Raw genomic sequence first — 26,847 nt, 5'->3', positions numbered from 1 at the left:
CTTGGAATGAAGTCGATGCTATGGTAATGGGGGAAAATGCCTGAGTCCTGAATGATATTGCTGTTCACCCTGAAGTCTGCTCTGCTTTTATATTTATTGTTACATAAGAAATAAATGCCCTTGGTGGGGCTGGGTGGAGGGAATAACTTAGGAGGTTGGAATTAACATATACATACTACTATATATAAAATAGATAACAAACAAGGACATACTGTATAGCACAGTGAACTATACTCAATATTTTATAGTAACCTATAAGGGAAAAGAATCTGAAAAAGAATGTATGTATGTGTGTGTGTGTGTGTGTGTGTGTGTATAACTGAATCACTCTGCTATACATCTGAAACTAACACAACATTGTAAATCAACTATACTGCAAAAAAAAAAAATTAAAAAAAAAAGAAAGAAAGAAAAAAAGAAATGCCCTTGTATACAAATTTGAGTCCTGCCTTCCAGTTACTTGCTGGTAAACAAATTCAATTGAGATATATATATATATATATATATATAATAAAATTTATACAGACACCAACTTTACCCAATTCTTTTCTTTTGAATAGCAGAGAAACTAAGCCCCCCAAATTGTCTATGACAATAACACCTGTGATATGACCTGGAGAATTTTATGTTATCAACTTGTTGACCTGGATTTTTAACATTACCATTCGTTCCAAAAGTCAATATAAAACACAATATAAATTTATGTAATTAAATAAAAATAAAGATAACAGATCTTGTAATCCTCATTGTAAGTAAGAGAAATAAAGCATGCTTGAAACTAGGAGTCTAAAAACCAGGCTCAAACCTATCATTTTACATTAAAAGTGGCTCTTGGTGGAAGGATTGGAGAAATTTCTTTGTACTTGAGATTCTACTGAGTGGAGGGTCTCCCCATAGCCATTTGTTGGGTGGGAGGTTGGGGAAAAGGTATAATTTCATAATCCCTTCCTATTTGGGAAGCAGAAGCTTAATACTTTTGTTTCTAGAGATGCAGGAGTATAAAGAAAAACCATAATGACATAGGTACTACGTCACTTCCATAACAAAGGTATTTTTCTTCTCCTTTCCTACCCCTCTAACATTTTACCATAAAAAATTTTAAACATAAGAAAAGTTGAACAATAAACACTCATTTACTCACCATCTAGATTCTATAACAGTTAATATTTTGCTGCATTTGCTTTTGGTCTGTCCATTTATCCTTCTAATAATTTATTTTTTAATACATTTCAAAAGAAATTGTATACATCATTTAGGTTTTTAATACAACCAGAAAGGCAATTATTTTCTGTTATAAACACTAGGGATAATCTGATGTAATTAATATTTACATTTTATCTTGTCTTCCTAGTATAAAATGTCTAGCACCATAAGTAAAACATGAAGGATCATGAATTCTCTTCAGGAGAATACTTTAAAGTGCTATAGTATTAACAATATATTAATAACAATTAGAGAGCCTGAAAACTATAGAGAATCTCTAAGTAATATCATTTGACTCTTGGTTTACTATTTTTTTTCGGTACACGGGCCTCTCACTGTTGTGGCCTCTCCCGTTGCGGAGCACAGGCTCCGGACATGCAGGCTCAGCGGCCATGGCTCACGGGCCCAGTCGCTCTGCGGCATGTGGGATCTTCCCGGACCGGGGCACGAAGCCGCGTCCCCTGCATCGGCAGGCGGACTCTCAACCACTGCGCCACCAAGGAAGCCCTGGTTTACTATTCTTTTCTCAGCTACAAGAAACTATAACTCATTTCAATGCAGGTATTAATGGGGCTGGGACTTCACATTTATAGGAGAAAAACCAAGTTCTAAGAAGAAACAGATGTTTTCACAAAAGCTCTTTTATTTTTAAGAAAAAAAGAACTCTTTGTTTTGTGTTGCATTATAATTTGAATATCATCATCCTCCTGCAAGAAAAAAAGCCCACTTTTGTATTATTCTATAATCAAGTAATCGTATGTATGCCCATCAAACTCTTAATGTCTTAAAATTAAAGCAAAACTCTGAGGCAGCCACCTGGACTTCTAAAACAGAATGAATATCTTAAAAATGTGATCAAAATGAACATCTGAGCACAACATCTTGAGGGGAAACAGTTCAGAAGAATGGCCCCAACCAGGGAAATGAAAAACAGTTTAAGGGGGCATTTAGGAATGTGAAGGGCCATTTTTGGCTATTCTGCTAAATGCAGGCGGGTGTTTTAGGCTGGCATTCTGTGTCTGAGGGCAAAAAGGTTAAATGACTCACAAAGCACAAAAGAGTCCTGCACAATGAAGCACTGTCCCAACGAAGTATGCCAGTAAGCATCTACGTTGGACCAGATCAATTTCAGGGTATTTGACCTAGGCATTGAGTCTTAAACCAAAATTTCCAGCTTATTATTATTCTTTATTTGTCTTTGTATAGGTGTGCATATTTTTTCTCCTAATTGCCTACAATAAATATGTACAATTCTCTTATTGTTTGAAGACACACACACACACACACACACACAAGTCTCTTACATGGAGGATGGGTGGGAAGTAGAGAACACTAAGAAGAGGTACTGGTATTTTTCTATCTTTGGCTTTTCTTTTCTTTTCACATCTGACAGGTAAGAAAATGAGCATAAATACCTTCTTTGACTAAGCTGTCAGTGAAGAGACTGGTGAGGATGTTGGCAGGAAGGTTACCATTGCCCAGCAGAATCCCAGACAGCATTGCCAACTTGGTCTGCTCTGCTTCAGAAAAGGCTTTAAGGAAGAGGAGAAGCTGTGGGTCAAACAAAAGAAACCATGTCTATAAAGTAAAGGACTAAGGTAGAAAAATAACACACAATGTACATCCATAGCTAGACGTCACACAACCGGTGGGTCTTATGCAGCACACTTCTTATTCATTGGAGACACACCCATATGTTCGATTATAAATTGGATGCGTTATCATAGTTCCTTTCTTCCAAGTTCACTTACAACAAAGCTATAGATAGCATTCATGGGAAGGAAAACAGACATTTGGAGAACAATGTAAATGGGTCACATAAATAATTTACATTCGACTTTGTATATGACAAAGTGTAAGTATTACAAAGCGTTTTCTGAAATACACTATTGTCTTTCATGTTTTTCACTTCTATGCATGCTCCCCCCTCCATCCTCATCCTACAATACATCTAACCCATCTTCTTTGGGTTATAACAAAAAACAAACAAACAAAAAAAAACAGGAGTCAATAAGCTTTGACATGTAGCATATACTTTTCTGAGCCCACAGCACAAAAAACTTTCTAAAAACAAGACTGCTGAGTGAAAAAAGGGTTTTCTAGGTTCTTGATGCCTCTTTTAAAATAATGAGATTCAACACAACATTGTAAATCTGCTATACTTCAATAAAAAAATAAAGTTAAAATAAAAAATAAAAACAATAAAAGATATATAAATAAACAAACAAACAAAAATGAAATTCAAACTAGGTATTTCCTAGATCATACAGTTTTACCACCAGCCCTGGTGATGAGGTAATGACGGATGTAAGATAAAGAAAAGTTCCTAGCAGAGTAAAGGCCTCTGCTGTGATTTTGTAGTGAGAGGATGACAGTGTTGTTTGGGTCCTTCTGGGTCACAATGCTGCCATCCTCTTATCCCAGCAGTAGGGAAAGTAACAAAGTAGCAACCCCAGAGTGGTTGAAGGGAAGCCAAAGCAAAGGGGATTAGACCCCACTTGCCATTTTGAATTCTAAGAGTATCCAGGCTTATAGAATGCCCTCCTTCCTAACCCTCCTCCACTTAGGGCTTTGACTACATTATATTTATATTCCATGGCTATTTTCTCTGTTTCAACAGACCTTGGGCATGTTACTGAGATTCCCCAGGGCCCAGTATCACTATCGGGGCCCTGTTGACTTTTTCATTACTCTGTACTGACAAAAAATCACTGGCATCAATAAAGGCTTATTAAATGTTTTAGGGCCAATGAAATTCCATTAGCTCTGTGCAGTGGGTAGGACTATATTAACTTACCATTCCCAACAGTTAAAGGATTATTACATTACAGAGAGGTTATGTGACCCCAAATATTTATATGATGAGTAAGTGGCAGAACTGGAACCAACCAGTCCATTTCACTCCCAATTTATGCCTATTAAAATCTCACTGATTTAAAAAGAAGTCACTTTCTAAGTTCACAAGAAAAGAGGGAGTGAGGGAAGGAGGTATCAATGGTTAAAGCTCCAGTAAGCCCCAGGAATGGGGTAAAAAAAACCGACAAAACTGTAGCTACTTTATATTAATCTGGCTTCTTTCTCTTATTATCAAAATAAGTAAGATTGAAGTAAATAATGAAAAATAGCCCCCAAGATTAAAATATTAACACTACTTGTTTAAGCACATTAATATACTCATATGCATCAAAAAACCCCTCAATTGTAACAAAATGGTGCAAAAATTATATCTTTTCTTAAAATTAATATCCACATTGCTCAATTATACTAGTCAGCATTAAAATCAGATGCTACATGTATTGCAGCAGAATTTTCTCTAAAAATTGGATACACTGGGCTTTCCTGGTGGTGCAGTGGTTGAGAGTCCGCCTGCTGATGCAGGGGACACGGGTTCGTGCCCTGGTCCGGGAAGATCCCACATGCCGCCGAGTGGCTGGACCCATGAGCCATGGCCCCTGAGCCTGTGTGTCCGGAGCCTGTGCTCCGCAACGGGAGAGGCCACAACAGAGAGAGGCCCGCGTACCGCAAAAAAAAAAAAAAAAAAAAAAAAAAAAGGATACACTGTGAAAAATAAATAATTCTTGAAAGCATGTTCATCAAATGAATCAAATGGAAAGTTTTCAAGGTTCAAATGAACTAAAAGAAAAACATGAGTGATATTATTAGGCAAAATGATAAGATGTTTATTTGAATGCTTTAACATCATTTTTTTGTCATATCTATCCCTCTATTTTAATGATGCACTTGTTATTTTCTAAACATCTATCAATATAATGGACCACTTTTATCCATTTAAATGTTTTTTCATGTTAAAAAAAGTAATACCTGCTAGTAGAACAAATCTAACAACACAGAATAATATAAAAATGTGAGTAATCTCCTCTTTAATCCTATTTCCTTAGAATTAACATTATTAACAGTCTGACGTGTTCTTTCAGATTTCTAAATGCAATTATATATGTCTACATTTTATAAATAACTAGATGCATATACACATGCTTTTACTGAATTATGCACTGATAATAGCTCAAACTTCTTAAGTGAAGCAGACAGTCTTCTGAACACTTCATGTGTATTAATAATTACAAAAGTCTTGATCCTCGCTTTAAGACAAAGAAATCTGAGGCACAAAGAACTTAAGTGACCTGCCTAAGGTTAAACTTCTACCAAATGGTTGCTTTTTCATTCAACAATTCATCATAGACATTTTCTTTTATCAATTCATGTGGTTATGCCTCATTCTTTAAATGACTGCATATTATTCCACTGTATTGAGAGATCATAATTTAATTAACCCATCTCCCACCATGAACATTTAGGTTACATCTCAATACTGTGATGAACGTCTTTATACATATAGTTGTATGTATCCATGCCGAAGGATTCTTTTAAGTGTGAAAGTTGAGTCATGGAGAATGTAAATTTAAAACAATGATTTTACTATTTAAATGTTCTTCATTATACATGGAACCGCTTTGAACAAAGGGAAGTAAGAGTAGGTAAGCAGCAAAGTAGATGTTGCAAAGTAACAAAGTAACAAAGTAGATGATTTCTTTATTCTCTTGGTTTATAATTTAGGCATATACCTAGAATCAGAGTAACAAGTTAATGTAGTGACTGCTATATATAAATACAGAGGAGCTCCAAATTAGAAGGAGGAACATGCTGCAGTTTCTGAAAAGAGGGCTTCTTTAATAAGGTGCTATTGTTTATTTGGCTACTTATTAGAGGCCAATTACTGTATTAAGTACCTTACAGCTCATCTCATTTATTAGTACAACAACCATAAAGTATGTACTTTTATTGCAGCTATTTTATAGATGAGAAAAACCACTGAGATTTACACCCAGACACTATTTCCAAAGATGTGCTTCTATCCCCTTTGCTAAACTGTATCTTCTAAAATTAAGGAACTTTACTGAGTATTAGCTGCTGCGCTATGCTCTTTCACAAGCTTTAACTAATTACATATTCTGTAAAGTTATTCCTTTGAACAAAGCATGCTGGCTTACATTAAACATGAAGGAAAAATTCTAGGCTAATCACGTTTTCTTTCTACAGCTATTAGCTAATGATCTGTCATACTCATTCCTTCATTCAACAAACATTTATTAAAAACTTAAGAGGTCCATGGTACTTCTGGACCATCACAAAATTTTTGTCCCTCTTCATTTCATCATTTCATCATTTTAGCAAACAGAGCATTACAGTTGAATTTTTACCTTTTTCATTTCATCCTCAAATGCCTTTTCCAAATACTTATATCTCCTGATGAGTTTATTGAAGACCTAAACATAAAAGAGAACCAGTCAATATTACGTGAACAATTTTAAAAGGCAACAGAAGGAGGTGTAGAAACTCACCCTAACTACAAGGGTCTACACTAATAAAAAGGTGTAGTTAAACATTCTCAGACTGTGGTATGAGAACTATCAGCATTTCAAGGAGTTATTATGACCTGAGGGAAAAAGAGGATCAAAATGCACATGTAGAATAAAACAGATTCATTTGAGAATGTAACAGGTGAGAACCAAAAATAACTTTGATGAAAATGAAATGAATATAATTTTAAAACTGTGTGATGCAGAGATTGAAAATAACTGAAACTAAGGGGATCACAGATAGAATCACTTACACGCTGGATATGATGAAGAGGAGATCAGAGTTCAGGAGAGAATATACTCCAGGTGAACACAAACATGATTTCAGCAGATAAGCAATAAAGATTACTGGCCTCCACAATCTAGTTAGAATTCTCAAGCAGGGTTTGCAACTGTGTCAGTGGAATTCTAGACTGTTTTTAAGAGGAATGATGTTTGTTATGGATTGAGTTCCTGTTCCTCCTAAATCCATATGTTGAAGTCCTACCCTCAATGTGACCATTTGGAGGTAGGGACTTCGGGACAGGGTTAAGTGAGGTCATAAGGGTGGGGCCCTAGTCTGACAGGACTGATGGTCTTCTAAGAGCCAGGAAAGGAAACCTCACAAGGAACCAAATCCACTGGCACCTTGATCTTGGACTTCCCAGCCTCCCAAACTGCAAGAAATAATATTCTCTTGTTTAAGCCACCCAGTCTGTGGTATTTTGTTACGGCAGCCCGAACAGACTAATACAATGTTCTTATTTAAATGGGGATTTTATAAATACTATTTTAATAAGTGTCAAAATGATTTCTGAATACAATTCTTTTCTCTTATACCCACGTGATATACTCTCATCTAAAACTCTGTGTTTCTTCCTTAATGTGATCAAGATGGAGTTCAAGAGTAAAAATTATAGTGTTGCCCTTTATGAGGAAAGAAAAATGAGCCAGGAGGGAATTGATAATGCAATAAGGAAAAAAATAAATAAACTATACTGAAGTCCCACAGATGTGATTTCCAACTTACACGAGCACTCACATATTTCTTAGTGTGATTATCATCAGGAAAAAGAATTCTCCTTATCCAAGAATGATTATCCAAATCCCCACAGGTAAATGTTTACATATGAAAGCAAAAGTCATTATACTACCAAAGTACTCTTCAATGAACTAACAGCTTATAAAATTAACTTCCACTCAAATACCTTTCTCAATTTAATCTCTCTCCCTGACTACCCCATTGACCTCTGTCAGTCTATCAGTATATAATAATGTTTAATAAACTTAGAAACAATAATGTATCAAAAGTTCTTTCAAATATACATATTCCATATGAAAAAATAAATCATAAGTAAAAGAAACTATCCTATTTAGAAATAATGATGAGGTTAAGTCTATATAGATCTTTTCAATTTTATGAGAATAGTAGAGTACTGATTTTTCTTCCAGGCCTTCTTATCTTTCTTTCCCAGTGGGACTCAAATAGCAAATAATACACCTTGTACTTGCATTAATTGAATCCTAACAAAAATTCTCTGAGGAAGGTAAGGCAGGCGTTAACATCATTGACAGACCTGGAAACTGCTACTAAGTATCAGAGCAGGAACAGAACTCAGTAATTCTGATCCTCAGTGAACTTATCTAATATATCATAAGGCAAGAGAGAATTTTAAACGAACAGCTTTTGAATTGAGAACATCTGCTTCAGTATCCACCTGGCCCAAGGTGTTTGTGGCCATTGACATAAGACAGTAGAAGCAAAGATTTAGAGAGGACAGGTTAGAACATCGTCCACTGAACCCACGTGCTTAACCTTTTGGTCCATTTTTAAAGATTTCCTTGGTTTTTATCTATTACACATTTCTTAAATATAAAAAAGGGGAAGAAATATCTATGCTAAAATAGCATGTGATTAAAATAATAATTTTTGAAGTTTAAATTCTTAATGGCCACATATCCCAAATTACTCAGCTTAGCATGCCTTACACATTTTAATAAACAAAGTAAAGACAGTTTCTAGCATCTGAAATCACGTAGGTGCCAGGGATTCCTATGGCCTTTTTCATATATATATATATATATATATATATATATATATATAATGAAATGTGTAAAACAAGAAGACTTGTTGACCTGGGACTTGCCTTCATGGTTTAGATGGGAATAAAAACTGACTTTTAAGAAGAGTCAGTGAAAGAATCAGAATAGGAACACACCAACCCTAAGCTGGCTGGTCACAATGCACATATGTTCAGCTTTAGAAGGTAATGTCTACAAGGTTGTCCCATTTTACACTACCACCGCTTCCTGATCTTCACCAGGGCCTAAATACTTCTTAATTTTCACCAATCTAATGAATGCAAAAGGGTATCTCGATATTATTGAAATTTTCTCAATGAGTTTGAACTCATTTCCTTTGTTTTTTGGAGGAATTGTGTTTCCTCTTTTCTGAAATGCCTGTAAGTCTTTTCCTAATAGGTTGCTTGTCCTTTTCTTATTGACTTACAGTTCTTTGTCTAATCTGGATATGAATCCTTTATCGGTTTTATGTATTACAAGTATCTTCCTGCCTCTTTCTTTTAAACAGTTACCTGAGAGTCTGTTAATATGAATTACTAAACTCTATGGATTGACTTATATATTGTTTTCATCCTTTGATATTATTACAAGCAACACTATAATAACTGCCGCTGTTTGCGTCACTTTACACCTGCCACTGTCTGCAGGATGAAGTCCTCGAAGTAGAATTGCTGAGTCAAAGGGAATGTGTAGTTTTAGTTTTGAAAGAGAGTGCTAAACTGCTCTCCCTAAAGCTTGGACCAATATATACTCCTCCAGAAATTATGATTCCCCTTATCTCTTATAGGTGAAAGGTAAAGAAACTCTACTTTGGAGAAGCTTTAATGTCCATTATTACGAATGCAATTCAGTGTCTCTTCCTATGCTTAAGATTATCCCTATAGGGATATCTAATATCCCTATTTAAAAAGTGGCCTGTAGAATTTCTGAACCTAATGTTTTCCTAAATCCTGTTCAAATGTTTCCCTTCCAGTACAACAATCTCTCAGTGACAGGCTCTACCTGAGCATAGTTTCGGATGGTTTCGTGATCTTCATTTGCTGAAAACACACAGTGGTTGGTCATCTTGGTCTTGTCACCATCATCTATGCGTGTTCCTCCAGGGGCTAAAAAGGGAAAGGTAATGACCATTAGGACGATGCTGAAATCAGAAGAGCATTTGCAGAAGAGATCAATTCCTGCACATCAAGGAAAACGATAAAGGTAGACGTCACATAAAGTTTCATAGAATGATGTGCATGTGTAGACACACACAGTTTTTAGATTATCATCTTAATAAAATTTTGTACAGGTGGTTGTATTTATTACAAAGGGCTAATTAAACCTTGTGCAAAAATTAATTGCATGAAAATAGACTCCTGAAGGAGGTGACTTTTCTAAAAACTAATTTACTTATAAAAGATGCATACATGTTATGATTTGTTTACATTTCTAACATAATGCAAAGTGGTTGTTCGATTTTCTATTCCTACCATAGTGTATGATGAGATTGTTGTTCTACATACTTGCCTTCACTAGATCCTACCACTACAAGTCTGGTTCTTTCCAAAGTATATCTTTAACCATGGCAGCTAAACAATAACATTTGTTCAGTGAATTTAACTTGATTATTCTCAGTGCAGTTCCTGATGTTTTCCCACATCGGGACATGATTCACTTTTTAGGCTTGATGATATTTTGCTGGACTCCAGTTCACCAATACTGGAACTGCCCAGACCTGGCTTTTACAGATCTTGCTGGTTTCTACTTCAGTAGGCATTAAAAATGTTCCCTCCTCCACCAACTCAGTTATTCACACAGGGTTGAACAGTATACACTCTGACCCCTTGTCATTTGTATTTGATCACCCAGCAGTTGCACTGGCTAGGAAAGAGTGTATTTTATCCTCTCTAACCTTTCTTCCCCATGGCCTATACAGTAATCATAGAATAAATGGATAGACCAAAAGAATGCCTTTTTTCCGTTACTCCACTTTCCTCATTCAAAGGCTCCTCCTGTAAGTTTCAATGGTGGTCATTACAAACATTGGTTGATTAGAAGACCGGAGTCAGAACACTAGGTATTTTTGTTTTCTGATTCTACTTTATCAGAATAAGGGTAGAAATTTGAGCAAGCCAAGTTAGAGTAATAACTATTACACACTCAACAAGTATTTGCAGAGTATACACTTGTATAGGCCACTCTATTTATTTTAGTGTTTTGATTTGAGTCATATTTCAGATCTTTGGATGAAATGAGCTACACATAACCAACTTTTTTACAGGCCCCGGCATACAGTTTTATAAGTAAATTAGTTTTTAGAAAAGTCCGCTCCTTCAGGAGTCTATTCTCATGCAATTAATTTATGCACAAGACTTAATTAGCTCTTTGTAATGAATACAACCACCTGGAACAAAATTTTATTAAGATGATAATCTTCTAAAAACCCTGGGCTAATGATTCCTATCTGATAGAAGTTACATAACTGAAAAGTCTGATTTTGAAACTATAGTCTTTTCTCTTAAGAGGTAAGATTTAAAAATTGCAATCCCTTACAAAAGAAAATATTTGTTACACATTGATAATATTGCTACACCTCACATTTAAAATTTTGTTCCCTGATATCGGGACGAAGTATGAATTGCCATTTCTAAAAATTTTGGTGATCCTGCTGTTTTTCTCAAACTAGAAGTAAAAGAATTTTTAAAAAAATTTTTTTATAAATGTATTTATTTTATTTATTTATTTTTGGCTGTGCTGGGTGTTCGTTGCAGCGCGCGGGCTTTCTCTAGTTGCGGAGAGCGGGGGCTACTCTTCATTGCAGTGTGCGGGCTTCTCATTACAGTGGCTTCTCTCGTTGTGGAGCACGGGTTGTAGGCTTCCGTAGTTGCGGCATATGGGCTCAGTAGTTGTGGCTCACGGGATCTAGAGCACAGGCTCAGTAGTTGTGGCACATGGGCTTAGTTGCTCCGTGGCATGTGGCATCTTCCCAGACCAGGGCTCGAACCCGTGTCCCCTGCATTGGCAGGCGGATTCACAACCACTGTGCCACCAGGGAAGCCCCGGGAAAAGTAAAGTATTTATTGTATCTACTCTTCAAAGGGTACGACTGAAAAACCAAGGTAACTTGTCTCAAGAATAACAGGGGAAGGTAAATATTTTTGTAGGTGTGAAGAAAATTCTTACATACTCCATTTGTAAACAAAATGTTTATATAAAAAGAATGCAGCTGGCTGACTTTATTCATTATATCATAGGTCTGGCCTCAGTAGACATCTGGGGTTGTACTGCCTGTGCTCATAAGTTGTACCAAACATTTGCCCTCCCCTCTTTTGGATGGATAGGTGTGGTGTGAAGGAGTGAAATCTAGGCTGCAGATATAAATTTGTTGATCATCATTATAGAGATGGTAAATGAAGTCTTGAGATAATCAATGCAAAGCATATAATTTTAAACATATGTAAGGGGACAAGTATGGAAACCTAGGAGTCACGTGAGAAGTGGCATCTAGAGAGGTAGGACGGAGTCTAAATGGTCCTATGTAAGGCAAGAAAGGAAAGCATTTCACGAATGATGAAAGGGTCAACAGTGCTGCCAGGAAGGCGCTAAGAACTGAAAAGCGTGCGTTGAATTGAATGATGAAGTCATGTGTGACTTTGGCAAGAACCAAAACCGACCGAAGACTATTCTTGCAGACAATTTACCAGTGCATTGATAAAAGTATACCGTAACTAAGGAAATGGAAAAAGCCAATAATCACATCAGGAAAGGTTCAACTTCACTGTTAATTATGGTTTTCATTCTTTTTAGAATCATCTAAGGTAACATAACACTCATGGGCATGAAAGGCAACAACATACTGCAGAGTAAATATAAAACAGCATGTAGAGTATCACATTTGTATAATATCATCCCATTCTCAAAAGTTTATGTATTTCGGTAAAGAGATTTCTAGGAAAGGATTAACCAAAATATTAACAATAGCTATCTCTGTGTATTGGGATTTGAACACACGATAAAGAGCTTTTTATATGTGGACTTGAATTATCTACAGGGATAAACTGAGACTTTCATAAATGATAAAACAAAATAAACTTGGTACGCAGTGAAAACAAGCAGTTCAGATCAAAACGGGGTCTGAAAGTAAAGGGGACCATGTACCAGTACAGATAGATCTAAGAGCTCATTGGGAAGAATTAAAGGGTAGCTCTACCTAAAAATGCATGTATACACCCTGGCTTAAAGTAGATTGGCTTAAGCAGCATTTCTCAATGAAAGGCACTCACAGCACGCTGGGCAGGGCAATTTTTCATTGTACTGAATGTTCCTCGCATAGCAAAGTAGGTGGCATACCTGGCCTCCACTCCCAAGTCTTTGTAGCAACCAAAACACTTCCACACATTTGCGAAGGGCCCCTAGGCAGCTGAAAGTCACTGGCCTGGGGATCTGACAATTTCCAGTGATTTATGGTTACCATAGGAACTAATTATGAAAACCAAGTTCTAAGAATAACTATGAAAGGAAAAATGGGTGGTTGTGATACCTAATAAACATTTAGAACAATATACCATACCACTTAAATAGTATTCTGAAGCCTTTTCCCCTGATGTCCCTGCTCTATAAGACATAGTTTTTATTTTGCTTTTTATCTATCTTTAACAACTTCCAAACTTCTATCTTTAATCCTTTTACCTATACACTCACAATTAAAAGAATTTTTTAAAAACTAGATTTAAACTATATTTCGTAGACAGTTTTCTATGGATAAAATAAATTTTAATGAGAATTAAATTTAATGGGGATTCTTTTTAAATTTGTTGACACAGTTAAATCTCACTGCTCACTATATCAAAAAAGAAAAAAAGAAAGAAAGAAAAAGAAAAAAAGGGTGGGACTCAAAAGAAAAGTGCTATGGCAATTGGCATTTAATGATATATACTGGAAGGATCTAGATGACAAACATAAAGTTATACTCTACTGTAGAAATTACTCCTCGTAAGTCCACTCCAGAAACATTCAAATATTAGGGACACATGGAAAAACTGGCTTTTACCTAAAGTCAAGGGGCCAATCATGTTGTATGTCAACAAAAATCCTCAATGCTATGCCTCTCTTAACTAACAATCATTTCATAGCCACATTAATACCATTCTAAATCGTAATCTAGGCAAAAGTTGTAGACTCCCATTTACATTTTTTTTACCAACTATCATAAATGTAAGCTTATAAAGATTCTATCTCATAAGAAAATCTTTCAGTAGAATTGAAAGTACATAATATTACAAGAAGGTGCTCTAATGTATGGTTTACCGAGCATACTGCCAGCCACCAGGATATCGAAGAGTGTGTCTGCATAGCGACGATAATCTAATCTTGAGCCTGTAGAGTCCAGAAACTTGGCTACAGCTTCAAGGTCATCACCAGCTTCATTAAGTCCCTGGATGAGTGTATCCCTGAAGACTGTGGGTTCGAATTTCTCTTTCTCATCTAAAATAAATACAGAATACAATTATCCTTTTACTTACACAACATATTCCCAAATGCAACCATACATTTCCTTTGTTCACTGGTTTTTATTTGATAGTATGATTATTTAAAAGTTGAAGGATGACTAAGTTTTTCTACTAGTTTTTCATGTTAAAGCCCTTGTTTAAATATTTATTCAAGCAATTTATTTCTGTTGCAAGGGGCCACACTCTATCTAATACATTAAAAAATTGATGATTGATCATTTGTGTCACTCATAGGATAGGCCAATGTAAACTACTAACCCTATCTATCTGATAAACAATAAAGTATAACAATCAAAACTTAAAATTTTGTTCCACTTAAGACAGAAAAAGAAAATGATGCGGGGAGAATCACTTAAGAATAAGGGAGAATATATAAACAAACAAAATAAAGATTGGGAGGAAGAAAATCAAGAGGGGTATCTCTTTTTAAATTTTTTTAATCGAGATATAATTGCCATATGATATTATATTAGTTGCAAGAATACAATATGATTTGATATTTGTATATATTACAAAATGATCACCATAATAAGTCTAGCTAACATTCATTACCCTACATAGTCACACATTTTTGTCTTGTAATGAGAAATTTTAAGATCTTTCTTAGCAACTTTCAAGTATGCAATACAGTATTTTTTTTAACTTTTAATTTTATATTGGAGTACAGCCTAATGAACAAGGTTGTGATAGTTTTAGAGGCACAGCAAAGTGACTCAGCCATACATACACATGTATCCATTCTCCCCCAAACTCCCCTCCCACCCAGGCTGCCACATAACACTGAGCAGAGTGCCCTGTGCTATCCAGTAGGTCCTCGTTGGTTATCCATTTTAAATATAGCGGTGTGTGCATGTCAATCCCAAACTATCCCCTCCCTCCACCTTCCCCCCTCATAACCATAAGTTCGTTCTCTAAGTCTGTGAGTCTGTTTCTGTTTTGTGCAATACAGTATTATTAACTAGAGTTATTAAGCTGTATATCACATCCTCATTACTTATTCTATGATTGGAAGTTTGTACATTTTGACCACTACCTTCACCCACTGCCCCCTCCCCACCACGTCCCCACCAGTGTGCCTCTGGCACCCATCAATCTGTTATCCATGAGCTGTTTTTTTTTTTTTTTTTTTTTTTTTGCGGTACGCGGGCCTCTCACTGCTGTGGCCTCTCCCGTTGCAGAGCACAGGCTCCGGACGCGCAGGCTCAGGGGCCATGGCTCACGGGCCCAGCCACTCCGCGGCATGTGGGATCTTCCCGGACCGGGGCACGAACCCGTGTCCCCTGCATCGGCAGGCGGACTCTCAACCACTGCGCCACCAGGCAAGCCCCATGAGCTGTTTTGTTGTTGTTGTTTTTGTTTTAAAGATTCCACACGTAAGTGAGATCATACAGAATTCGCCTTTCTCATTTCACTTAACATAATGCCCGCCAGATCCATCCATGTAGTCACAAATGACAGGATTTCCTTCTTTTTATGGCCGAGTAATGGACAGGTTGTTTCCATATCTAGGCTTATTGTAAATAATGCTGCAGTGAACATTGGGGTGCATGTATCTTTTTGAGTTGGTGTTTTCATTTTCTTCCAATAAATACCCAGAAGTGGAGTTGCTGAATCATGTGTAATTCTATTTTTAATTTTTTAAGGAACCTCCATACTGTTTTCCATAGTGGCTGCACCAATTTACATTCCCACCAATACTGTTCAAGGGTTCTCCTTTTTCCACATCCTCACCAAACACTTGTTATTTCCTGGAGGAATTTTTTTTTTTAATAAGATATATTATTCCAGAGTACTTAAATATTTAAAAAATATCGTGAGCTATATACGTTTATATATCCAGCTTCAGAGCAGATGTTCTCAACCTTCTTGTTTTCATGACCCCTTGACGCCCTTCAGAAGTATTAAAGATTCCAAAGAGCTCTTGTTTATGGAGGTTACATCCATGGATACTTACTTTATAGAAATTAGAGCATAAAATTACTTATTACATGAAAAATATTAGTGAGAAGAGAAGCACTGTTTTACACTGTTGCAAAGCTCTTTAATGTCTGGCTTAATGGCAGACAGATTTCCAAACATGCTGCATGCAATCTGTTGCAATATCACACAACCTGTGGCCACCCACTGTAAACTCATGAGAGAATGTGTGAAAGGGGCAAATGATATCTCGGTATTTAATTCGAAAGCAGTTTGGACTTTGCAGACGCCCTGAAGTATTTCAGAGGATTTAGGGGTACAGATATTAGGTAAGTTCCTCTCCTCAGCAGACTCTAGGGAGACATCTTGTGGAAGGTCAGTTTGGAGCAAAATCTTGAACAAAATAAAGACCATATGCTGTTGAAAAAATGTGAAGCTAGCAAACTAGAGGTCAGAAGAGGTGTAAAAAAAAAAAAAAAAGGCTAGGTTAAAGGCAAAGTATGTAGGATTCAGTTCAAAGGATTTCACCTTTCCCCCCACCCTTATGCAGAGTCTGCATATGGGGAGAGAGGGGCAAAAGATGAACCCAGAAGTTAAAAAAAGAAAAAAAATTCTATCACATGTGTCTTTAGAGATAAGTAGATATTGCAACTGTAAAAAAAGAAGAAGGAGAAGAAGAAAAGAATGCTATAGAAAAAGAAACATTTCATGAATTAAAAGAAAAAGTTCCTAGAAATGAAAAATATGACAGAAAAACATATGAACTCAACTGAAGAGTTAAAAGTGAAAGCTGAGAATATCTCTTAGAAACTGGGAAAAAAGTCAGAGACCTACAAAATAGGAGCAGAAGGGTAAGAAAAAGAGCCGACCCATCAAATGTCCAAATAATAAGTGAATAAAAATATTTTTTTTTAAAAAAGGAAAGGAAAGGATTTAAAAATTTCAAGAAAGCTTTACAGTGTTGAAGGACATGAGTTTCCCAATAAAGGATTGTCTAGGGACCCAGCACAAGGACTGAAAATGGATCCACAGGTGCATTCATTACCGTGAAACTTCAGAACACTGGGAATAAAGCAACTCTCTGAAGTTTCAGGTGCAAAAAACCAAATCACATATAAAGTATTAAGAAACAGAATGACTTTGAATTGTGCAACAGAAATACCAGAAACCTGAAGATATTCCTTCAAAATTATGAGGAAAAACAATTTCCAAACTAGAATTCCAGTGTTCGGTCACACTGCTAATCAAACATAAGAGCAGAATAAACGTATTTCAAGACATTCAAGGCCTCAAAAATTATGTTTCTGATACACTCTTTTTAAAAGCGACTGAAACAGACACCACACCGAAATGAGAGAATAACTCATGATTTCACAATCTTAGTAAGTCACGAGATCCCAGGAAAAAGAGAAAAAAAATCTAAGAGACAGACAACAGTACTCTTCAGGACAGTGGTGAAAGGACATTTCAAGCATTTCAGGTTAACAGCTGGACACTTGGCCTAGAGAGCAAACCAAATGGAAGAGGGTTTTTCAATACAATCATACAATATGATATGATACGTAGTCAGAATTCCTTCAATGTAATATCATTGTTAGAATTCCTAAAGTGTTTATATTAAGAGATTTACATAACAAGGGAAAGGATGGGGTTGACTAGTCTTAAGGTACAGAAGACTAAGCAAAAAAAAAGATTTTGATTATTATTAAACTCATTAAATCCAAAGAGAAAATGGTGTTCAGAAAAATAAATCAAATAATAGTTCAGCTCTGAAGAACATGTACCAAGTCACAATAATATACACCCTAAACAGGAGTCTAGCTAAAACTGTGATATAATGAAAGGATGGAAAATGAGAAGAGGTTTGCAGGTGGGTGAGGCATGAAAGAGCTGAACCCTTATCTCCCATAGGAGGAAATGCATCTAGAATACCTCCAACAGAAACATCAAGCATCAGCCATACAGCAGTGTTATTTGGCCACAGGAATGCAAATGCTAAAAGAAGCGGTTAAAGAGTAGAAAGAGCTCCGCTGGGGTCTTGCAGAACTGTTTGACTATTTAAACCACGTACACACATGACTTTGATAACAATTAAAAACTACATGTAAAAACCAGACAGCAGCTGCCTGGTTTGTACAGACTGCCTACCTACAGCCTAACAGAAGGGATGCGTTGTAAGGGGTTAATACCACAGCCTCAGAAACAGAGAAGAATGGCATTCCCAGTACCAGTCAGAGTCACGCAGCATAAGATACCATGAAGACAGATGTAAATTAACTTGAACACTATTCGTCATGAACAAGAGATAAAAGTCCTTTTGATGCCATAAGCAAAACATTATGCAGCCAAGAACATGCAAATGTTGACCGCAGGAAAAACATAATTGGGGTCTTGTTGTGAAGCGGGGGAGGGAGAGAATGGGCACCCTAGAAGCGTAGATCACGGGGCTCGGAAGAAGTGGGTAACTGTGACCCACAGGATGAACTCATTGGCAAGCATCATCCCCTACTCGGGGTCCAGCCAAAGGGTAATTCACCACCCACCTTGTGTTCCCTCTCCTTGAACACAAAAGCATAAGTAAAAAGACCACGAGCTGCTTATTAAGTCTCGTGACCAGCTCCCAAAATCAACTGAGGCCATCTGCACAATGGACCCCAACATGCTTTGACATTGACTCAGGTGTTAGAACAGACTTTGGTGGTTTGAAAATTATAAATTCAAGACACTGGAAAATATAAGTTGAGCAATAAGGTAAGCTACAACTTCATGCAGACAGCTTTGTTTTGAATCTAAGAGACAACTTAAAAACTCTTCTTTGTAAAAAGGCCCTCATCCACCAGCTATACTTTTCCAAAAGACTTGCTAAGGGAGAGGGAAAGTAAAAGGAGGAAGACAGCACATCATGGCCAGACATATTTCAACAGTGAGTAATAATGCACTAGGTCAAAATGATCAAGTATAGCTTAGGAATCTTAAAAAGTCATGATGGCCTGGGAGGATTAATAATTCTCTTGCAGGATGAAAAGCAAAACTCCCACCTGCTAAGATAAGTGTCCATCTAGAGGAAAACTAAATTCCTGTACAGGAAAATGGCAAGAACATTACTGGAAGTTTGGGGAAACAAGACAATATTTTACCCATAGGTTCTTTTTCATCTGAAACAATCAACAGTGTATATGATTTGTATTTCATTTGAGGACAGTGTAGCAGAAGTACCAACAAAATCCTAACGAAAATATGCCATTGCTTCCTTGAGTTTCCATTTGGCAGGTCAAAACTCCCTTGAGGTAGGAAGTACACAATTAGGGTCTCACATTTATATTGTGTTGGTGAATCACAAGTGTGACACTGAAGAGTCAGTCATAATCACCCTCACACAACATAGAGAAACAGGCCTATTTCCGACACTCAAATACGCCTGTAAGTTATCTAAATGCATTGCTTTCTCTAAGAACTATGGTAAATTGTTAAGACAGCATTTTCCCAATGTGTTAAGCGACAAATAACAATCTACCCTCCCTTTCTGAAGGTCACTGAGTTACAGTAAATGAATAAGAACGATCATGGGTTTTCTAACTATACACACACAGATTTACTTCCGTATATATTTAAAGATTTACCTCATTAGTTCCTAACACCACTTATTACAAATCTAAGAGTGATTTAAAACCACCAAAACGGATCTAAAGCCTCAAAGAGAAACCTGAGTATTGTGGTCCCTCTGGAGGCCTGAAGTTTGGTCATTTCTTTCCCTCCTATTTTCACTAATTTTAATCCAATTTCTCCACAAAATTTAGAGGGAGGCCAGTTCAATTATTAAATATTTCATTTCACTAAGCATAACAATGGCTCAAGGGAGAAGTGTTCATCCTTTCAGATTCCTCCAAGTCACACTAGAAAACATAATCTCTCTGGAGAAAATATTATAAGCAAGATGTGCATATTTCACAAAGGATATGTTTGATATGATGTGTCCAACCATAATGTTTAATTTTGATGTTAAGCAAAAAGAAATACATTTTTATACTAACTTGGCAGGGAAGAGCATTAACTTTGCTAGGAAATAGGTACAAACTGAAGACAGAGCTTCAGAAGACAGCCTATTAAAATGACCTTGAAATATCCTCCGTAGATTTTTTTTCTTGGCTCTACAAAACTGCCAACCATTTACCTGAATTCAGCCCCATCATACTAGCAGAAGAAAAGCCAAAGCACAATGAATCGTCAGGATGCAATTCACTATTATGAAAAGCAGAAAATGAGGTTGACTCCATTTTTTTTTTTCCAGTCAGCAGTTTGGCACAAAATGGCCCAAGTGCTGCTCTAATCCCCAACAGACCTGAGTTATATAAATCTAGATCAACTGACAAATGATAGATAACATATTTCTGGGTGGCTCTCTGTGAGTATTCCCGCAGCTATCAGACACAGGCACAGTCTTGCCCACCAAATGAATCAGAGGCAAACCAGTTCAGTGCTAGAGGCAACCTTTCCAGTCCAAAACTGAAGACGGACCGTAAGGGCCAGTTTACTCGCTGAATCACGCCTGCTCTTGTGCAAGACATCCTTGGGCCCTCTCCTGGCGTTGGAGCTCAGCTACCGTGAGTCAGCGTCACACTAAGGAAGCTGCCCGAGTTGGAGATCCAGGTCTGAGATTAACACGTTCCCTCAGCGGGCAGGCGATGGCAAACCTTCCTTCACCTGACAGTTGGGCATACATTAAATATTATCACATTACTAGGCGCAACAATAGCTTAACTGTAACTAGGTTTCTGATTAAGTCCTTTGGAAATCATCGACGTCATTTATGTTTTTCAAGACGGCTTTAAACAATGAGACAAAGAACGTACGCTGGTTGCAGCACCTTGCATTGCTACCTGCTTCCAGATTTCAATCCACATTGTGTAGTGGGGACACAGTTTGTAAGAGGGCTAAATATAATAGAAGGAGGTGGTTCAGACTATACTTATACTTAGCTTATGGGGATGAGTCAAGGATGCAAAAGATAAAAATAAAAAAGAGTATAAGACAGAAATACTATACAAAATAACCGTATCTTTTGGTTTTTAAAATATTTTTTAATTTTCATTTTTTTAGTGGGAATGTGAAGCTTTCTGGCAGGCAGCATTTTAGTCCTTACTGTTACCTAGTGACTCTTGCAATCTCTTCTAATTCAAATGATCTATTGTACTGAGAATTCTTTTCTTTCTACATGGCTACACTTGCTACTTACATAGTCACAGCATTGCAAGAGAACTTCAGCTACACGCATTGGCTGAAAATGCCAAAGGCATGTGATATAGCTTATCAGTTCAACAATTTAGCACTCGATGACCATTACATGGCATTCTGCTTCATAATCAGCTACGAGGCCTTCAAAAAGATATTCAATCATCCTTTATCTTTACACATGATACTTCCTTAAATATTTTTCAGTCACTCTCCTCAGTGTCAGTCAACATAATAATTTCATACCATGTTTCATATTTTAAAAAGTTTCCCTATTGGGACTTCCCTGGTGGTCCAGTGGGTAAGACTCCGTGCTCCCAATGCAGGGGGCAAGGGTTTAATTCCTGGTCGGGGAATTAGATCTCACATGCATATCGCAACTAAGAGTTTGCAGGCCGCTACTAAGAAGCACACATGCCGCATCTAAGACCTGGCACAGCTTAAATAAATAAATAGATTAAAAAGTTTCCCTATCAACTTTTGACTCAACTGCTCTTAAAACCAAGAGGATATCTACATAATTATACAAAACTGATTAAATATTATAAAAGATTTAAAAATTCTTTACACAAAAAGAATGGGAAGATGAACATAACAAAAAGGAGTCACTCACATATAGAAATTGTACCAGCCACCATCAAACTGGCTATATCACTTCTCTTCCCACGATAAAAGACACTTGAAAATATCCTGAGTTTTACAGATATTTAGGGCAGTAAATTTAATTCGACTTTCTAAATTCTGAAAAGGCTAAAACTCTTTAATGTCTTCCCTAATTTACTCTTCTCTTAGTTTTACTATCTTGGCTTATGAATGTTTTCTTAAAAACACAAAGAAAGCAAAAACCAAATGCAAACGCTGATGTTAAAAACAGTAAAGTTTATCAACTGCCTTCATAGCCTCACATGAGAGTAAGGCAACCCGAACAGATATAATCATCCTCATTTTGTAGATGAAGACACAAAGCTCAGACAAGTTAAATGACTTGTCCAAAATCAAACACCTAAGTAACTGGTGGTTCTGAGGCTTGAATGCACACCTTCAGATTTTACAGTCAGAGTTCAAAAGACAGAAATTAGTGAGGTCAGGTGGAAACAAAGATAATCCCAATTCCTCTTTGTGGAATTAATTAAGAAATTTCAGCTAAAATTGGAGTCCGGGCAGACCTGTAGGGGGAGCTCTTATACCCTGCCATGCACCATCAATTACTCCAAACAGGAAGATACTTATGCCTTCCTCTCTAGTCTCCAACGGAAAGGTGTTGCCTACTTAACTATCCGGAAAGAAGCAGAGAACTTCTCTCCACCTAACCACAGCCCAGCCAATCAGAGAATGTACCAGACCAACCTATGAGTAGCCTCCATACTCTGGACTCCCAGCTTCCTCACATGGACTGTTGGGTTATTATAGCTCCTCTCAACTCTCCTCTTTTCCCTATAATAGCAAGTTCCTCTTCCTTGTTCTCTGACTTGCCCCATTGTTCACATACCCCGAACTGCAATTCCTCTGGGCTCTTCCGAAGAAACTCGCTTTTGCTAGTAAAATAACTGGCTGTTGTATTGTTAAACGTGACATTCACCAACCTTATATTTTGATTAGAACTTGAGACACACATTTCCCCCAACCCTGTCCCCGCCACACACACACAAACACACAACACTACCTACCCCTTTTCCGAGTTTTGAACCGCTGGCCTGTTAGCACTGGCTTCTGATGCTTATTCATAAAATTTCTGAAAACAAAGAAAATAAGATTAGGCACTTCGAATAAGCAGTTCATAGAATATATAGCTAATAAGTATATGTTTGACTTCACCCATACTAAATATACTTTTAAAAATGAGATAATTGTAACTACTGAACTAGCAAAACTTTAAGATTTAGTGTGGACAAAAGACACAAGGAAAATAACCACAGACATAAACTTTGATATAAAGGATAAACTCCATGCAATACTTTTGGGAAGCATTTGGTGAATATCTATAAATATTTACATGTGCATAACCTATGGTCCAGCAATTCCTTTACAAGGAATTTGTATAACTTTCCCTTTACAATTTATACCCACACGAGTATGCAAATATACGTGTATGTGTATATATAAAAGGATTTAGCTGCAACATTGTTGGATGTATAAAAAAATGGAAGTTGAATACTCATAAACCTATCTAGTTCAATAAGTTATAATAAGCCATCAAATGGAACTATGAAGCTTTACAAAATAAATTATATCCAATGTACTACATATGGCCCTGGCTACCTCTCTGATTATGTTTTCTACATATACCTCGTCCCATCATTCACTGCTCCAGCCACATTGCCCTCTTTGCTTCTTCCAGTGGGCCAGGGAAGCCATTCACATGGCTTTAACTCTCTGCACTCACTCAAATGCCTCCATTTCAGAGACTTTCCCAGACCACCCTGACTAACAAGGTTCCTTCTCTCTATCTCCCTCTCATCTAGCTCTATTTCTCTTCATAGCTCACAGCAGACCCTGTCATTTCATTAGCATCTGTTTGCCATGGTCTATTTCCCCCAAGAGCAACATCCATGTGGGTAGGGATTTTGTAGGTTTTACTCAATACTGTATCTTTAGCACCTAAAACAATACTGAGAGTAAGCATTTAAATTTAATAAATAATTGTCAAATAAGCTGTTGCACTGATATGGAAAGATGTTCAAGTAAAATTGTTAAAGGAAAAAAGCAAGTTGAATGAAAGAGTGTAAAGCATAATATTTCGGTTAAAAACGGGGGTACATGTAATATTTCCTTTTCTAGGCAAGGAACATTTAAGAACGATACAAGAAACTGTTAGTAAGCTTTTCATTTGTTTGCTTAACCTCAAAGGATGAGTATTTGGGTATTTTAAATTCTCCTATTGGATTTAATATATAATTAAAAATATCAAAAATGATCTTTTAAAAAAGTGAAAAATCTGCTCTAAAAGACCTTTTACAAACTGAGAATAACCTTGCTGTCATAAATATTACAATCTGAAAATATGTCTAGATTGCCTAAATTATGAGGACCAAACGATTAAGAGAATGTCAAGCAAATGATTTAATTATCTTTCAAAGATTTTTAAAATTGTGATTTGAAAGTGTATAGATTTTCTCCATTACTTATACCACTAATTATATCTCAAAAATTTAAAAAAATCCTCAAGAATGTGGAAAAATTATTATTCAATTTATATACTAAAACTTTCTTCCAACCCCATGAAAAAAGAGAAACTTCTATTTTCACATAGAAATCAATCTGTTTATCATTGAAAACTTGAATCACCATTTTTAAAGTGAAACTAAAAAAAATGTTTTAAATAAAGTAACAAAGCCCAAAAGTAATTTCTTTTATGGTTTAAGTAGAGAGAATTTTTATCAATCCTATAAAGTGAACTTACTACATCCTGCTTGGAGATATAAAGGTGACTAAGCCGGATTCCAAGCCCTCAAGGAACACAGAGCCCAGCAGAGATAAAACACAAACATCTACAGTACAATGTGACAGGTGAAACAACAGCGGGACACACCTAGCTAACCAGTATAGAGAAGGGAATGATTGCTGTATGTGTATGGGGCAGCAGCTGCACAGTGAAATAACTACAAAAGCAATAACTTTAATCAATGAAATCTCATTTCATTTGCAAGATGTTGGAAATAGAGTTTCTAATGCATTATTTATATTCACTGCAAAACTCTTTCATTCAGAATTTTCCCTGTTGGAATTTTCAACAGATTCACTCTATACCAGCAAACATTTCCATTGGAGCACAAGTAATGAATATACGTGTGTGTGTGTGTGTGTGTGTGTTCTTCTTAATGTTTCCACACCTCCCAAAACACAACAAATACCGAAATACCATACAAAATATTTTCTTGTGTTAGCGAAGAAAAATACCTGTTAAAGAGTTTGGGTCTCCTACTGAGATACAAAACCAAAAATAGAGCCTGAAACTCCTCCAGGAGGTGAACAAGCAAGGAAGGAGTTTCTTTTTTTGCCAAAGATGTTTTTATTTTAGAATTTAAAAATATTTTTAAAGTGGGAGCCCCCTCTAGAAGACTTATTTTAACGTCTAGAATATAAACATATAGAATTCCCTAATTAACTCTACCTTTACACCTTGTTTCTATTTTCCTGCTAATGGGGAATTACTACCAAACACAGCCTACACTGGAGAGAATTACTCTATTTTAAAAATTCTTTAGCTCTGTTTATACTTTCTTTAGTTCTAAATACAAAAGTTTGTTTCTTCATAGCCCAGTTATGCAGGCTTATTTTACACAACCTCAATATAGTCTATGGGGAAAATAATAAAAGAACACATAAACATAAAAAAAGTATGCAAAGATTTTGACACACACGACATGCAAAATAAAACAAACACAGAGACTCACCTACTGGTATTGAAAGACTAAATGAAGATATTCTGTTCACCAAAAGTCTCTATCGTTTAGCTGTTACTATTTGGAGTAGAGGCTTGGCTTCCCTCTAAATTTAGCTCTGGTGCTACATTATAATCTGCTCCAGTGAGGGTCAGCCTTTATAAGGCACTCACTGAAGCTCTGGCTGAAGAAGAGCAAGGGCACTTTGACTAAGAAACTGTGCTGGCTTAAACCTGGGAAAGTAACAAAGGAAGATGACTAAGAAACTGTGCTGGCTTAAACCTGGGTAAGTAACAAAGGAAGACTAACAAAGGCAGTTCTCTTAGGCCAAGGTGAAAAGCTCACTTTTTTTTTTTTTGCGGTACGCGGGCCTCTCACTGTTGTGGTCTCTTTCGTTGCGGAGCACAGGCTTTGGACGCGCAGGCTCAGCGGCCATGGCTCACGGGCCTAGCCGCTCCGTGGCATGTGGGATCTTCCTGGACTGGGGCACGAACCCGTGTCCCCTGCATCGGCAGGCGGACTCTCAACCACTGCGCCACCAGGTAAGCCCAAAAGCTCACTTTTATTAGACTGCATTACAACTTACAAGTTGAAATCAACTGAAATCATGATGATTTCGCTTCCATAAAAACTATAACCCAAACACTCACATAGAAAATAAGCTCAAAGGACTTCCCTGGTGGTGCAGTGGTTAAGAATCTGCCTGCCAACGCAGGGGACACGGGTTCGAGCCCTGGTCCGGGAAGATCTCACATGCCGTGGAGCAATTAAGCCTGTGCACCACAACTGCTGAGCCTGCGCTCTAGAGCCCACAAGCCACAACTACTGAGCCCACGTGCCACAACTACTGAAGCCCGCATACCTAGAGCCTGTGCTCTGCAACAAGAGAAGTCACCAAAATAAGAAGCCTGTGCACCCCAACAAAGAGTAGCCCCTGCTTGCTGCAACTAGAGAAAGCCCACGCACAAAGACCCAACAGTCAAAATTTTAAAAATAAATAATAAAAATAAATTATTAAAAAAATAAAAAGAAAAGAAGCTTATGTCCCACCAAAATGGAAAAGCTCCACGGTTTAAAATAGAATTTTTAAAAATTGTATGTAAAGTGGTAAAACAAAATGGATTTAAGTATTTCACATGTCATCTAAGAGACTAAATTTCTTGGATAGTTTAGAAGATAAAAGAA

The 26,847-nt window shown here is 36.8% G+C and overlaps 1 protein-coding gene across 9 annotated transcripts in view; it reads right to left on the bottom strand.

Annotated features, from left to right (window-relative positions):
• BZW2 (basic leucine zipper and W2 domains 2) overlaps nucleotides 1–26,847 on the bottom strand; it is a 59,087-nt gene that overhangs the window by 17,085 nt on the left and 15,155 nt on the right. For 8 of the 9 annotated variants that reach the window (XM_032642392.1, XM_032642390.1, XM_032642386.1 and 5 more), the window contains 5 exons: nucleotides 22,948–23,012; nucleotides 13,932–14,108; nucleotides 9,645–9,748; nucleotides 6,423–6,488; nucleotides 2,619–2,754 (listed from right to left, as the gene is read on the bottom strand). In XM_032642392.1, coding sequence (XP_032498283.1) covers nucleotides 2,619–2,754; nucleotides 6,423–6,488; nucleotides 9,645–9,748; nucleotides 13,932–14,108; nucleotides 22,948–23,005 — 541 coding nt within the window. In that variant the 5' untranslated portion in view covers nucleotides 23,006–23,012. Of the gene's footprint in view, nucleotides 1–2,618; nucleotides 2,755–6,422; nucleotides 6,489–9,644; nucleotides 9,749–13,931; nucleotides 14,109–20,539; nucleotides 20,753–22,947; nucleotides 23,013–26,847 lie in introns of all 9 variants that reach the window. The other variant, XM_032642394.1, reaches the window with a different exon arrangement.

The sequence above is a fragment of the Phocoena sinus genome, chromosome 9 (genome assembly GCF_008692025.1).
Source record: "Phocoena sinus isolate mPhoSin1 chromosome 9, mPhoSin1.pri, whole genome shotgun sequence".
Taxonomy (NCBI): Eukaryota; Metazoa; Chordata; class Mammalia; order Artiodactyla; family Phocoenidae; genus Phocoena; species Phocoena sinus.
This window is presented reverse-complemented; position numbering and strand designations above follow the sequence as displayed.